General features: G+C 37.8%; 1 protein-coding gene and 1 pseudogene across 2 annotated transcripts; both read right to left on the bottom strand.

Annotated features, from left to right (window-relative positions):
• Window positions 1-128: 128 nt before the first annotated feature.
• Window positions 129-3,489, bottom strand: LOC131353312 (kelch-like protein 10; annotated as a pseudogene).
• Window positions 3,490-7,014: 3,525 nt separating this feature from the next.
• slc17a9a (solute carrier family 17 member 9a) lies at window positions 7,015-16,828 on the bottom strand. 2 transcript variants are annotated; one of them, XM_058388916.1, is made up of 13 exons: window positions 16,594-16,828; window positions 13,037-13,234; window positions 12,709-12,848; window positions 11,782-11,881; window positions 11,561-11,685; window positions 11,296-11,401; window positions 11,112-11,208; window positions 10,932-11,019; window positions 9,111-9,145; window positions 8,413-8,528; window positions 8,151-8,206; window positions 7,906-7,935; window positions 7,015-7,457 (listed from the first exon to the last, which is right to left on the bottom strand). In XM_058388916.1, exons 1-13 carry the CDS (start codon window positions 16,707-16,709, stop codon window positions 7,288-7,290), a joined length of 1,377 nt encoding a protein of 458 aa, XP_058244899.1. In that variant the 5' UTR covers window positions 16,710-16,828; the 3' UTR covers window positions 7,015-7,287. The 2 variants fall into 2 exon arrangements, with proteins under 2 accessions (XP_058244899.1, XP_058244900.1); XM_058388917.1 differs by having other exon boundaries at window positions 11,112-11,178.
• Between the last annotated feature and the right edge of the window lie 196 nt (window positions 16,829-17,024).

Here is a 17,024-nt window from a genome sequence, read left to right as displayed (position 1 = left end):
ACTGTACCTAAAGGGTCCTTCGAATATGTTTTCCCCTTCATTTTCCCATAACAAAAAATGTTTTCTCTGTAAATCACATGACACGTTCTGTGACATACAATTTCAAATCACACTTAGAAACAATGAGTTTACAGTCCAAGCCTACGGTAAAGGAAAAAATAACATAAAATGAAATAAAAACACAGGGTCTGTAATGTTTTTTTTTAAATTGCTCAGCTTGGCAATACACAATGTTCGAAAGTGTCCAGTGATCAGTTTCATACAGTTAAGTTGAAACAAAACCGCAGGTGACTAATAATAATATAATTATTATTATGATTTTTATTATTATTAGTAGTAGTAGTAGTAGTAGTAGTACTAGTATTATAAAAATGTTGTCCCAAGGTGATTAAAAATATCTCATAACAAATAATTTATGGAAAGTTTGAAAAAAATGAACATTGATACCCCCTTTTTCACAAAGTTCTGCTGAAAAAGTCCAAAAAAAAGGAAAGATGTATAATCGTTTCTGTGCCTAATTACAAAAGGCAAAATTGCACATTTAAATAAATATTTAACCTGTCCAAATCTTCTGCATGTATGCTGTTTTTTGAAGAGTGTCTTTCATTTTATTAGTTAACAACATATTTATTAAATAGACTTCCACATGTCCAGCTTTAAGATTTCTAAAGTAATTTAGGAGATTACCCTTACAGTTCACATTCTAGTCATTTGGCTGCATCTTACTCTTCCCAGGAGATTACGTAGGTTTTTGGATTCATATATGTCACCATTTTCATTCCATAAATCAGTTACAGAGTGTGTGTGTGTTTGATCAGGAACATGGTTATTGGGAGTGTGAAAGCATGTATGTGTGTGTGTGTGTGTGTGTGCATGGATGGGATGGAGCTTGGTTCATAACATTCGGCTGTGTTAAGCGCCTCGGTGCCGTCGAAGCCTCCCATGGCATAGATGCATCCGTCCAGCACGGCCACACTAACATAGCTGCGAAATGAGTGCATGGGCGCCGCCTCACTCCATGTTCCCTCCAGAGGATTGAACATGCACGTGGTGTTGAAGCACCCCATGCTGTCAAGGCCACCAATGATGTACACCAAACCATCCAGGAACACTGTGCCGTGATACGCTTGAGCTAGCTGTTCTGTGCTGGAGATGCACTTCCAGCTGTCCAGCTTCGAGTCGTAGGTTTCCATGGTGCTCATAGCAGATTCGCCATTAAAGCCGCCGATGGCAAACAAAGTGGAATACGGAAGCCGTGGACGGGTAAACAGATCCGAGAATCTGTTGTAGGGCTCGGCCATGTTGGAGAAGTGCATGGCCTTCATGGGCGATGATGGGCTGACACTCTGGCAAACTGCTCACATACTCGTTTTTCTTTATATTTTCCAGGAAGTATTCCGGAGCCACCAGAGCCAGCCGCACCTGATGGAAGGTCAGAAATTTCAGTTAGAAAGTGGAAGAAAAAAATTGGACTTGGACTATTGTAGGATGATATGGAAATGGACTCCAATTCATGTCCTGTTTTTTCACACTGTGTGATTTCACTAAAGTTTGAGATTATTATGTGTCAAACTGAACAAGATCCCAATAAATTCTCTGACTGAGAGATAACATGTTTATAGGATGAAGATCCTCGAACGATATCATTGTCAGCTTACATCATGAGTCAACAAAAACAGACTTAAAAAAACAGAGGTTTTCAGAATAAGGAGGATTTTCTGGCCATGTTTTTTTTTTATTACCATAGAACATCTTTTATTATCATACCATGTTTTGTTTATTACCATCACCACTATGTATTTATAGCTGTCCACTGAATTTGCTGCCTTTCTATTGGTTGTTTTAGACAAGTGAGAATTATGCATCCAGATTATGCATCCAAAAATCTTAGGTCGTGACCAAATAATCTTCTACAATGTAAGGTTTTTTTTCTGAAGTAACAAAATCAGCTTAACTAAAGTCAGACCTATCACTGGAACCCTAACTGCATGTTTACTGTCTGCTTTCAGTTCTCCTCTAACTTGTACTGAGGATCGGTCAGGATGGTCTGGTCGAGTGTACGGACACTCACCTTCGGCAACAGGTTCACGAGGTGCTGCATTCGGACACTGGGATCATACCTGATCCACAGATATATAGCTTGGAATGCTATTTTCTCCTCCTTGATGTTCAGCTCGTCGTTCTCCAGGATGTCACTGAGCTTCTCCACGGTCAGGTCCAGGAGGGATCCAGACGGTGAGAAAACGACATCCTCAAAGTGATGCACCGCGTACATGTAGGCCTGATCTCGCAGCTCACAGCACGAGTGAGCATCAGCAAACTGCCAGACCCTTAAGCAGTTATCTGGGCTGAGATGCTCCTGTAGCAATTCACAGCAGCTGCTTATGAGATCGTCGACGACCAGGTAAATGGCCGTGGCCAAGAGAGTCTCAATTTCATCCACGGTGACTTGAATGTGCTGCGTGTACATGTAGTGGATAATAATCTCCATCATATCTGGAGATACATCAGGGATGTTGTACACTCTCTGATCCAGACTGTCCCATCTTGTAAACAAGTCTCTAAAAATACGAAAGGTAGAGAGACGTGTAACAGTTCTGATGTTTACTGAGAGCCATTTATATGAAGTGACACGGGAGAATTTTTCCACTCAGTTTTCACTCCGTTCTGCAAGTAGAAAAGAAAAACCTTCCGGTTTTTTATTTAAACTTTAATTTCAACACTTCAATATTTCTTTCACTTCACGACAGAGAGTTTTTTTTATTTATCGACGTGTAAAAGTACAGATTTCAGTCAGAGCAATGTGAGGAAAGCAGTGTCAGCGTTCAGAAACCATTCAATCAGACTAGCCGAGTTCTGTTTATTTAATAAAAATCATTTCATCTTTCACTTCATCTGCTGTACAGTTTTCTCATTAGGGAACATTTTCTAAGATGAAAAGGTTTAGTTTAGTTTAGTTTAGTTTAGTTTAGTTTAGTTTACCTGAAATACTGGCTGTAACCTGAGAGGATGGTTTTGTGGACGTTGAAGTCCACCTCTCCCACCCTGAGCACGGCGTCACATAGTGACCCGTCCAGCCTCATCTCATTCAGCACTCTGAATAAGGACATGTTTTCACTTTCTTCTCTCTCTGTAGCTGTTACTAACTCTGATAATTCACACTTTTCTCGATCTTTCTAGACGTGGTCTATCTATCTATCTATCTATCTATCTATCTATCTATCTATCTATCTATCTATCTATCTATCTATCTATCTATCTATCTATCTATCTATCTATCTATCTATACACTCACCTCTATCTATCTATCTATCTATCTATCTATCTATCTATCTATACACTCACACTCACCTCACCTCACCTCACCTCACCTCACCTCACCTCTATTACCTCACCTGGGGGAATTTCAAAATTACCCCAACATACACGTGACATATCAAAATGCTCAGCACATTGTGGGGAACTGCGTGACGTGTGTCCGAGTGACATCATTTGACGTCATGTGCACGTGAACCCCGAAAATAAACAGAATTGCAAAATTACCGCAAAATACACGTGACATATCAAAATGCTCACATTGTGGGGAACTGTGTTACGTGTGTCTGAGTGATGTCACGTGGCTTCACGTGCGATCCAACTCCCAAAATTAGCGGAAATGCAAAATAACCGCAACGTACACGTGACATATCAAAACGCTCAGCATAACGTGAGGAACTGCTTGACGTGTATCCTGGTGACATATACACTTGCCTCCAAAAGTATTAGCACCCAATCTCTCCACTCACCTCCAAAAAGCATCAGCCATTGTGACTACTTGCTTCATCAAGCCAACATCAAAGTTTGTCATGACAAACTTTAAAAATCTAGTTATTATTATTATTATTATTATTATTATTATTATTATTATTGTTGTTGTTGTTGTTGTTGTTGTTGTTGTTGTTGTTATAACAAACCAGGAAGCACTACAATCATGACTCAATATATTATAGAACCAGTACATGAGATTTGGAAATAAGCATCTAACACTGTTTTGCTAATTGTGTGTGTGTGTGTGTGATCAGGAAGACTCATATTTGGCTTGTTCAGTACTCAAATGTTATATACATCTATGCAATACACTGGAATGCTGCAATAAGTTTACAATCCTAGCCTGTTAGTCAAACCAGGGGTGTTTCTAGGATTTGAAAACATCAGTCTGAAACATCAGGGGCTAATTAGGCAGAGAGGGTAAGCAAAAATACCATGTTTTACAAGGGCATTTTTATGTAATATTAATAATAAACACAAATTAAAACAAATAGTATGCAACTTTAGAAAATTTCATTCAATCTCTTTTCTGACTCCTCCCATCATTTCAGAGTCTTGCTACTAAAAAGGAGTTCATTCAATTTATTACATTTTCTCTCTCACACAGGTCTACCATGCAATATTATCTCTTTTACAGCTTGTGTGTGAAGCAGTGCCGTGTAGATCCTTTTTTATTATTATCATTTTACAATAATCTATATTATACTTGCACCTCTTATTTCATTCCTCATTTATGCTGGCATAAATGTATGTGTATGTGCATATTCTTTCTTTCTTTCTTTCTTTCTTTCTTTCTTTCTTTCTTTCTTTCTTTCTTTTTTTGCCTCTCTTCTCTTCTCTTATTGTTCTTTCATCTCTCATTTTCTCATCTGTGCTTGTATCTTGTCTACTTCATGCTCTTGGTGATTTTTCTATCCTATTTCTTTGAGGGTGGAATCATAAGAGAGTATCTCTGTGACTTGACTTGAACAAAACGTCAATTACCATACTAGTATTTATAGTGCTGAGAATTTCTTTTTCAATTGACAGAACAGTCGAATGATGGAGTCTGTTTTGGCCCATTGTTCACCTAAGCCATGTCTGTATTTTAACTTAAGTACTGCATTAGTTGAATAATAGAAAGTCATGACGTTCAGACTGTAATGTCTTAGCACTTTAACAGTTTATATTTTATTTAGATCTATCTTTAGGCTTATTTAATTTAAGTACGACTTGGGTATGGAATAATATTCAAAAGGGTCCTATATGTCAGGGGTTGACATAATCAAAGATAGTGGGCCTCCTTTTTTTTACATTTGTTAGCCTACTTTTATCAACTGTGTTAACATTAAAAATTAAAAGTTAGGCTATTATCTGGATAATAAGATTGTTGTGTTTTCTGACCGTTTTTTGTTGTATGGCTGTCATGCTCAAGGCTGTAAGGTATTTTAGTCACGTATCGCGAGAGCGGTTCTAGAGCATATTCGAGCACACACTCTCACGGTATTTTGGCCTGTGTGTGTGTGTGTGTGTGAGCCCCCCTTAAATGAAAATCCTAGAATCACCCCTGCATGGGCATACACTCAACTGTCCACTTTTGGTAAGCCTGCGCCCATGATCACCTCATATTCCCATTCATGGCTGACCGGAGTGGAACCTGGTGTGTCCTTCTGTTGTTGTAGCTCATCCACCACACGGTTCACTGTATTGTGGGTGCTGAGATGCTCTTTTGTTCAGCGCAGTTGTAAAGAGTGATTATTTAATAAGAGTTACTATATCCTTTCTGGCAGCTTAAACCAATCTTCCCATTTTTCTCTGACCACTCTTCAACAACACAACTTTTCCACCCCACACAACTGTCACTCACTTTTTGTTTTCAACTCTAGAGACAGCTAGGTGTAAAATTCACAGTTGTTCAGTAGTTTTTCAAATACTCAAACCAGTCCACCTGCCACCAATAATCACGCCATGGTCACAGACATCACACTTTTTTTCCCATTGTGATGCTGGATGTGAATATTAACTGAAGCGCTTGACCTGAATCTGCATGATTTGATGCATTGCTGCATTATTACTGGCTGATTGGATAACTGCATAAAGGAGCAGGTGTTATAGGTGTTGCTATTGAAGTGGACTGTGAGTGTAAATACATACATACACGACATACATTTCGTATACTTCCCATTCCCCTATACCAATCATTATATTATGGGACAACTAAACTGTTAAATTTTGAATTGTGGTGAGCAATGAGTTCTGCGATAGCAGGTAAAGTACCTGATACTTACTTTAAAATGTGTGTGTTGTTTGAAGTATGATTGATGCTTTGGGGCTATTTTGTGTCTGCCTCAGCCCGGTTGCCACACAAGATATTTCAACAAGGTAATGACGCAAACATACACTGACCAGGCATAACATTATGACCACCTGCCTAATATTGTCTTGGTCCCCCTTTTGCTGCCAGAACAGCTCTGACCTGTCATGCACTATGTATTCTGACACCTTTCTATCAGCATTAACTTCTTCAGCAATTTGAGCAACAGTAGCTCGTCTGTTGGATCGGATCACACGGACCAGCCTTCACTCCCCACATGCATCAGTGACCCTTGGCCACCCATGACCCTATCACCAGTTCACCACTGTTCCTTCCTTGGACGACTTTAGATACATACTGATACTCTGATTCAGTCGTCTAGCCATCACAATTTGGGCCCTTGTCAAACTCGCTCAAATCCTTAAGCTTGCCCATTTTTCCTGCTTCTAACACATCAACTTTGAGGACAAAATGTTCACTTGCTGCCTAATATATCCCACCCACTAACAGGTGCCATGATGAGGAGATAATCAGTGTTATTCACTTCATCTGTTAGTGCTCATAATGTTATGCCTGATCAGTGTACATCCTAATCAACAAAGAAATGGTTGTGTTTTCATTATTACATGAAGAAATTTTCTCAGATTTTTTTTTACCTTTGTTATTTTGATTTAGACTTTCATAGTTCTTTATTTTTATTTATTTTTTTATCTTTCTACCAATGGAAATTTAAATAAGGTACAAAATTCTAATCTCATTTAATCTCCAGTCTAATGAGTATTTTATCCCCTCTAGAGCCTTAGGTTGTTCCAAAGCCAAGAATATGTAGGCTGAAGTCAACAACATCTGATAAGCCAAAACGTGTTCATAAATAACATAGCTTTAATATTTTGTATATTTTAAATTTAAAGGCACTTACAATGAATATATAAAAATACTCAATATATAAATATACAAAAATGCAATTAACATTTTATTTGTTACAACTAACATTTTACAGTTTTAACATAAATGCATTTTATGTTGCATTCAAATCCACTGTACAAATGAAGCATAAGAATGTGCGTGGTCAGAAATCATGTACATTCACTATTTAAAGGCTATGGAAATAAATTTTGAACAGGTGAATAAAAAATAACCAGTGCATGAAACAGTAAACATGTCTTAGTAAAATGACAATGCTGTATTTAGATGCATGTCACAGGAGTCTGATCTACTCGGTCCACTTGCTTTGCTTCGCCAAATATCATAAACACGGCTACCCCAACAAAATTCACCAAAATTAGCTGGCCGAAAACAGTTAGCCAGGACCCAGTGACCTCGATCAGGTATCCTGAGATGTAAACCATTAGCAGACCTATCGAGTGCACAGATATTAGAATGAATGAATAAATAAATGAACAAACAAACAAATGACTTAAAGCATTCATAAGAAAGATCACACAAAACAAGTGCATTTTTAGGTGATCCATTTAGTTCAGATATTATGAGACCTTAGCATTATAAGGCTCTATCTGTGATTTTAAATTATTGATCCGTAAAGTCTTTATCCTTCATAAGGACAAAGCAGAAACAACTGTTCAACTATAATGTTCATTTTAAACAATATTTCAGTGTAAAACATATTTTTAATCGCAAATAATATTACATTACTCATGTTTCGCAAAATAGAAATTTATCATTCAAATCTCTTGATTAGATAAATATCTAAATATGAAATATAAACCTTCCAGTTCAGGGTATGTTAAATCATTACTTAATGTTTATAACAGGGAATTTTGCTTTATCGAACCTTTCTTACTTACTTGTAAATGCAGCACAGGTGTTCATAATACCTGTTAATAAATAAATAAATAAATAAAATACAAGCAACAGTGATTTTAAAGTATATCAATGTAGACAAAAATTTAAAGTGGAAGCATATACATAAGCAGCTGGAAGAAATGATTGTCAAATAAAGTGATAAAATTATAAAATGTAGTGTAGTACTATGACCAACCAGCACAACTAGTATGCAGAAATATTAGTAATCAGTAAATGGCAGACTGACCAAAGAGAGCTCCAGCACAGGATGGGGCTAAATCATGCACATTCACAGCCACACCACTAGATGGACACAGACATTCAGCAATTTAATGTTCAGTGATTCAGTTATATCAGTTTGTCTTGTGAGGAGGTATGCAATGCACTTTTAAATAATCATTTATTAATTCATTTAATCTTCACTAACCACTTTTATTTTTGTTATATAAGTATACACTGTAAAATATACTATGATAAATGACTGTGGAACTCAGGTACTCAGGTCTGACCTGCTGTTGAAGGTGGATAGGCCAAAGGCTGCTGAGACAAAGACCACAGCATGGAGAAAAGTGGTAGCCTTACACAACAAATAAATGAACACGCTGCCAAATCCCATTGAGCAGAACTAAAGAGATACACACACACACACACACACCACTGTAAAATGTCCAACACTGGTGTTTGATATTAAAACTTGAAAATAAGTTACCCTAGTAATTACCAAAATAGATACACATAACATCAAATTAACAAACACACCCAGATTTCTGTATCAACTCTTCTCAGTTATTCATTTTAAATACTCATTAATATGAATTACGAGTCGACACATTAAACACAACCACATACTTAATAAAGCTGATTATCTAAGGGATATGCAGCTCTGCAGTTTAGAATATGACATGACATCATGACAACGTCTGCACAGGTGCCCAGATATTAACTAATATAGTAATATTAGTAATATAAGATAGTTAACAAAGCCTTGACATTCATAAGGTGTGGCCAGTCTTATTCAGCTAAAACCTGTAGCCAAACCAGTCCGTGCTGAATAAGAAGGCTATGTCAGATTCACTATGAGGCTTTTTGTGGTTTAAGTCTTTAGTTCTATGACAAACAATAGAAACTAATAATAACAGATAATTACATTATCAAATAATGGTATGGGTGTGTATGTATTTGTATAATAATATTTGCTTATCCTTACCTGCATGAATTTTCTGACAGTGGATGTACTAAACCCTATGTAAAAACAAATGCATCATCAACTTCACGGCTATATGACTTCATAGCAATATATTTAACTAATATATACACTATATTGCCAAAAGTATTCGCTCACCCATCCAAATAATCAGAATCAGGTGTTCCAATCACTTCCATGGCCACAGGTGTATAAAATCAAGCACCTAGGCATGCAGACTGTTTTTACAAACATTTGTGAAAGAATGGGTCGCTCTCAGGAGCTCAGTGAATTCCAGCATGGAACTGTGATAGGATGCCCCCTGTGCAACAAATCCAGTCGTGAAATTTCCTCGCTCCTAAATATTCCACAGTCAACTGTCAGCTGTATTATAAGAACGTGGAAGTGTTTGGGAACGACAGCAACTCAGCCACGAAGTGGTAGGCCATGTAAACTGACGGAGCGGGGTCAGCAGATGCTGAGGCGCATAGTGCGAAGAGGTCGCCAACTTTCTGCAGAGTCAATCGCTACAGACCTCCAAACTTCATGTGGCCTTCAGATTAGGTCAAGAACAGTGCGCAGAGAGCTTCATGGAACGGGTTTCCATGGTCGAGCAGCTGCATCCAAGCCATACATCACCAAGTGCAATGCAAAGCGTTGGATGCAGTGGTGTAAAGCACGCCGCCACCGGACTCTAGAGCAGTGGAGACGCGTTCTCTGGAGTGACGAATCGCGCTTCTCCATCTGGCAGTCTGATGGACAAGTCTGGGTTTGGCGGTTGCCAGGAGAACGGTACTTGTCTGACTGCATTGTGCCAAGTGTAAAGTTGGTGGAGGGGGGATTATGGTGTGGGGTTGTTTTTCAGGAGCTGGGCTTGGCCCCTTAGTTCCAGTGAAAGGAACTCTGAATGCTTCAGCATACCAAGACATTTTGGACAATTCCATGCTCCCAACTTTGTGGGAACAGTTTGGAGCTGGCCCCTTCCTCTTCCAACATGACTGTGCACCAGGGCACAAAGCAAGGTCCATAAAGACATGGATGACAGAGTCTGGTGTGGATGAACTTGACTGGCCTGCACAGAGTCCTGACCTCAACCCGATAGAACACCTTTGGGATGAATTAGAGCGGAGACTGAGAGCCAGGCCTTCTCGTCCAACATCAGTGTGTGACCTCACAAATGCGCTTCTGGAAGAATGGTCAAAAATTCCCATAAACACACTCCTAAACCTTGTGGACAGCCTGCCCAGAAGAGTTGAAGCTGTTATAGCTGCAAAGGGTGGACCGACGTCATATTGAACCCTATGGATTAGGAATGGGATGTCACTTAAGTTCATATGCGAGTCAAGGCAGGTGAGCGAATACTTTTGGCAATATAGTGTATTTCTAAATACATTTAAGATAATTAAATAAGGCTCTTGAGTGAAACAGTAGACAAATGTTTGTCTGGATGATCTCTGTCCTGCCAATCATAGTGACAACAGCCAATTTTAGGAGGCCCCTGTAAGCTCAGGTATGTGAACCAGGGCGGACGGGACATTTCTCCTTGCTCTCATTGTGACCCAGCACAAGCAGAAAAAGAGAGTTCGGCTTGTGTATGTGTCTTACAGGAAAAATATGTTAGCTTTTATCGTAGCTGCTTGGTAGCCATCAAGTGACGGGGAAGAGTTATCGGGTGGGTGGATAGGGCATGAGCAAATTGGGTAAAAAAAAAGTGTGTGTGGGGGGGGATATAATTGGGAAGATAAACTTGTGTGCTATATAAAACATATGCTCAGTGATTGATTCAGGTACTACAGATCTTGCTTTAAAGAATGCAGCAATTTGAGGAGGAAAATAAAACTGCACCTTCTTTGATGAGATGATCTGAAATACAGGCTCCAAACAAGGATGAAGGCAGAGCCACAAGCCAGGGGATCACATTAAACACCCAGTCCTAGCATCACATAGTGATGACAAAAAAAAACAGAAGTCATTTAGGATTAAAACATAATTCCCCACAAAGAAATGTCTCAAAGTCTTAGTTACCTTAGCATGAGGATATGTCTCCTTGAAGAATGTTGGTAGCCATGACAAAAGGGTGAAATGTGTACTGCTGTGGCAGAGATGTGCAATAATCATAGCCCTGAGACAAAAAGGAGACAGAAAACATTGTCTCCTCCTCAAGCATGTAAGCACAACAAGAAAAAGGTGTTTGGCGGCTTTAACTCACCACACACTGGGCTGCTTTAAAAGATGATACCAACAAGTCTGTGAAAATGGAGCTTGAAATGTAGACCCAGAGTTACTCCATAAAGAATCCAACGTGTCTGTTGGTCCTGTTTTGTTTCATTAAACACAAGCAAACACAAATATCTGTAAGCCTGAAAATCTATCCATCAGTGTTCAGTTCTTGGAGGTGCTTAAAGGATCCTTAAATCATTCAAATGCTGAGTAAAAAAAGGAGAAAAACTTGTGCCTTAAATACTGAACTGTACCTCTGAGTAGCCATCTCCATACACAGCAGGCCCATAGCGTGGAGAGGAAACCAGGTCCATAGAACACACTTTCCCAGCCGTACCACTCCAGCATGACAGACCCCAGTCCTCCAACCATCAGCATACTGATACAGCAAGAAATTAGCGAAATTAGCATTAGCGAAATTTACTTCAATTTAGCGAAATCTTTGTAATTTCTTACTCTTTTTTTCTGTACTCACCCCAGGTAGCTGCCACAACCTAATGTGCTCATCAAAAAGCCCCTCTCTCCCTCAGCCACACGCTGGGCACAGATGCTGTTTAGAGAGGGGTAATGCACACCTACAACACATGAGCGAGGAATATACAGCCTCAGTTACAGCATTACACCATAAAACATTTTTTCAATATCAACCTATCAGCACTAAATGGACGAAATTTGTAACTTGCTGTGTATTAGTTCACCACAGTGTCGAAGACACAATTGTATTCATACATTCATACAATTCGGTATATAGTAAAACTTTTAGAAAGCTTTCCACTTTATAATTGGCATTTTATGTAAACACACACAGAGTTGTCTCACACTGTGTTAACCAACTTGCCACCTTTTGTTTAAATCCCCCCCATTTTCAAGTGATCAAAAATATTGGAAAATGCGACTGACTGGTGTTTCTTGGTCCCCCAGTGTGACCGGTTAGATTGATTGTGTAATCCTTTAATAGCTCTGAAAGTTTACTTTTGGACTGAACCCTAGGTTTCACCTTTGAAAATTGCATTTGTTGTTTAAAAGGATAAACCAAAAATGAAGAACAGAGAGATGTCTATAGAAGAGAAGCAAGTCGTTTTGAAGCTCAGAAAAGAGTGAAAATCAATCATTGCACAAGCATCTTGTATAGCCACTAAAAATGTGGAATGTCCAGAAATTGAACTGGTGTACCTAAACCAGACAGAGAATAGGTCAGTCAAGGAAAACAACAGCACTTGACAGAACCATTGCAAGAGCTGTAAAGACAGTCAGTCAAGATAAACAGTCAAGATTGTGTATCATACAAGCAGGTTTATCTGTTAGGACCAAATAATTCTCTGTGCACTAAATCCCATTAAGGATTATTTTTATCTCTATTTTTTAAAATCTCTATAAATTTTTCTATTTTTCATCTGCTTACCTTGCAGCACTCCCATGAGGAACCTGGTTACCACGATGGTAATAAGTGGTGGGAAGCCCATGGTGACCAGAAGAGGAGTTATTGCTGTCATAAATGCCCAGGAAAATGTGGAAATGATCAGGACTCTCTCTCCACCGATTCTGTCGAGACATTTGTGACATTTATGTTGCATACACGTTTGAGAAAGATCCATCCTATCTCTTCAGCAATCCTAACTCTTCAGCAATTTCTTAATTTATTTAAGACGATATTATATAAAGTTTTCTCATAATTACTATGTACACTATATACTATATGTATCACATAGTATTGAAACTATGTTACCTACTTATCACTGGCATGACCTCCTAACACTTGTGTGAAGCAGTAGCCCCAAAAAAAGACACCCAGCACCAATCCAGACTCCATCTTGTTCCATCCAAATTGCTTCGCCATAGTAGCTGCACAAACTGGCGCGGCCATTCGTGCCCAATAGAGCAGGCAGGTGACCAGCAATAGTAACAGAGTCCATATCCGCACAAGGGACCTACAGTAGAAGTAGAAAACAAATGGATCCATTTTAATGAACTGTAATTCTAAAAAAGGGATGCCATTGCCCCTCCTCCTCTTCCAAATACTACTACTACTATAATAATAATAATAATAATAATAATTATTATTATTATTATTATTATTATTATTATTATTATTATTATAAATTAGAAAATTTATTACTAAACTACAGATTCAGGAACGAATAAAACATTTCAAGTGGCAGTGACAAGTACAATAAAAATGGAATTCTAATTAAAAGCCTATTAAATTATCTAATATCTAATTAAAATTAAAAGCAAGAAATTTATAGAAAACTTTCTGTTCTATTTTTTTTTTATCTGATGTGACTCCTCATGCAATTAACATAATTACTGATTACATTATTAGTTTGTTAGATAGCTCTTGGGTTGGGCAGTAAGAGATTATACAGTAATTATAAAGCAGTCCAGGTGGATTACACTTATTGCCAGTTTTATCACGTACAGTGACCATCTACAGCACACTCCAGACTTAATGGTATCCTTCAGAAAAATGAGCAAAAATGATAAAATATGCTGTTAATAAAAAGGAAATACATTCATTTAAACTTTTCAATAGCAGAAACTATTTAGCTTTGTTTTAACAAAAACAATGTACATAAGAACTACTACTTTTTGTTTATTGAATTGTCATCCATTACTATGAGAAAACCCAAAGAAGATTCAACACAACAGAGATGGATAGGTTATGGACAATAATGCTTAAGCAATTAAAATGGCATTAAGCAAAATTAGGATAATAATAAGGAAATAAAAATTAAAAAACAGTTAAAAGAGCTGGAAATTTGAAAATGGGTCCATTAGTATACTGTCCCATTAGACACTATGAAAAATGGTGAAGGAGTGTTCATTGCATTAGTAAATTAGAGCAAAATTAAACCCAATATAAACCAGTACTTTAATTAATATGCTTGTAGTTTATAGCTGGGAATATACAGAACTGAGAAAATACAGAACTGCCTGCCATGAATACATGCTGTTCAGAGCTGCCTCTCACGTCAGCTCAAAGTCACTAATGACACATGTTTCCAGACTCATGCTCATGCAGCTTCATCTGTGTTCATGGGAAACAACCACAACAACTTGTGTATGCCGCCTTAGCATTGGTCATCTTAGGGAAGCAGTCTTAAATTCAGACATCCCCTGATTTAGACCCAAGCACCACAAACCTTATCAGCCTGCTAGTCGTAAATGTCCATGTCTGACGACAGCAGATAAGCAGAGTAAGAAGCCCAGAAAGCTGTTTGAGTCTCGGACATGGCTCGGTGGAAATTGTTGATTCATGCAGTGAAGGCTCACAGCCTTCAACAGGCACCTCCTTATAACAAGGTTTCAGAAACTACTAATCTCCTGGGAATTTGGTGCGTTTAATTCAAGACATATATATGCTGCCCTGAATGCAGATGCATTGACATTTTGTTGAGATCTTTTGACATCGCCTCAGGTATGGCGCGTATAGGCAATTAGTTCTGTTATTGCCATCAGGATATTTACCACTGCTGATCTCACTATTAGTCTGAATACCATGGCAAGTTCCCCCACAAGTAGATTTCTTGTCCCGAATGGCCAGAGAGATTTGGCACTCAAAATATCTGTGTCTGTGGGTTTAAACATTGATCTTACCCTAATTTACCACAATTAAAAGAATATTCATGTTTCATTATATATGATTTGTTAAATGCATATATACATCCAGCTGTCATTTTCATTAAGGGCACTGAATGCAGATAAGATAAGATAAGATAAGATTATTAATTTATTCCTTATTAATCCTGAAGGAAATTCTTTTGCCAGAGACTGCTTCAGATTACAAGAGAAATCAACACATAAATGAAAAAAAAATGAAATATTCTATATAAACAATATATAAAAACAATTTATTCAAAAGTAGAAAAAAGGTGCTAGATAAATAAGAACATAGTGCACATTGTATGATGTATGGTATTGCACATGGTATTATATTAATGTACATTGTAATTATTGTAATTATTGTGAAATTGGGATAGTGCACATAATGACACAGTGTCAGTAATGTACAGTAGAGTAGGGAGTAGGTGAGAAAGTACAAACACCGCAAGCATCAGAACAAGGTGTGTGAGACAACTATACAAGATTAGAATATTCAAAAACAACAATTTAGAAGTAAAATGAGAATAAAATAAACAATGCCACAAACGTTGTCGAACTAAGACATGGTTGGTTCCTGTTCTCGCTAGTAACAGGTATATCTCAAAAAAGTCGAGCTTCTCATTTTACTGAGAAAGCACATGACCTGAAGACTTTTCCATGCTGCAAAACAATGCACATGTACAATGCTCAATATAATCTAAGCTGAAAAATTGAAACTGTATAATCATTGATGTTTTTAACATGTTTCCCAACATGCGCGTTAATTCCTGTTATCAAATGCATTCTAGCAGCTACTGTGTGTTCCAGTAAAACCCTCCAGTCTTCTCATGAAGACTGGAGTCTCACAGGCGTTTCATAATAATAACGTAACTATAAACAGTGAAAAATCATAATGTGCTTTCATTAATAAATTATAATTGATGGCAAATATTTGTGGTATGAAGGTATACTATCTCAAAAACTCCTCAAAATACTCAATTTAAAGACTGTTTCTTTCTTTATTTGTTTATTGATAACATTATTGTTATTATTACTATAGAGAGTTTGCAGTTAAAAGAATCTGAAAGTGGCACCTCAATGCTCCTACTTGTTTTTCAAATGACAACCAGAAGAAAAATGGTCTTTAAACGCACTACTGACAAAAAACGTGGAGTAAGCAATAGTATCACAACATTACTGAAGGGTTTCTCTGTCTGGTTTAAACCTAATCATACCCACCACCCCTTTTCTCTCTCTCTCTCTCTCTCTCTCTCTCTCACACACACACACAAACACACAGATGGAAAGTTAAAAACACATTCATTTACATATAATTTAGATGTTGTAAATCTCAACATATCCCTTGAGTCACACTTCCAGTATGTGATTATAATCATGTTTACTCTGTATAACCATTCTCCCATAGATAAAAAAAAAAAGCTGAGCTACATTCCATAGAAATTAACATGACTTAACATGTCCTTTTATCAAGCCTCCTCTGTCAAGCTCTGCTTCTACATCTGCCATTTACATGCACTTAAACAATTCATGATGAAACAATCACGCAGGTTAAAATCTATGCCTTGAACCCTCAACTACAGTCTATCAGACAGCAAGCTAATAACTCGCAAGTCTTTCTAAAACCTCAATTCACTTTTATAAGCGTAAATTGTGCATATATAAATGTTATGAGCCTATAACTGACCTGGGCCATAGTCCCGAAGTTTCGTTCACTCCTTTCCTCTCGGGCTCGCGCGCGTGATCATCTTCGCAGATGTTTTGAACCAGATGTGAAATGGACTTTTCTGATTTCTGTTCCATTCAATTCCATGAACTTCCATTCAGTAGCTGTACTGCGTTTAATCGACTAAAGCAGCTAACGAATGAGCTGAGATGTGGATGAGGAAAGCATCTGGTCAAGAAAGACAGGTAAGGGTTGGACACTTTCCGGAGACATAAATTTGCATATTTTAATATTCATGAAGCATGGCGCGTGAAAGAGGCAGGGCACGCGCATTGTTGTTACTAATGAGTTTCAAAGAAAAAGTTTCTTGTACCTAACGTAGAAGATCTATAAACATACACAAAAAACTAATTATAATTGCGATTATAATTGCGTAATAATGTTGAGCTAAA

This window comes from Hemibagrus wyckioides, linkage group LG05 (genome assembly GCF_019097595.1).
Source record: "Hemibagrus wyckioides isolate EC202008001 linkage group LG05, SWU_Hwy_1.0, whole genome shotgun sequence".
In the NCBI taxonomy this organism is placed as follows: domain Eukaryota; kingdom Metazoa; phylum Chordata; class Actinopteri; order Siluriformes; family Bagridae; genus Hemibagrus; species Hemibagrus wyckioides.
The sequence above is the reverse complement of the archived record's forward strand: the minus strand, read 5'-3'. Positions and strand labels throughout refer to the sequence as shown.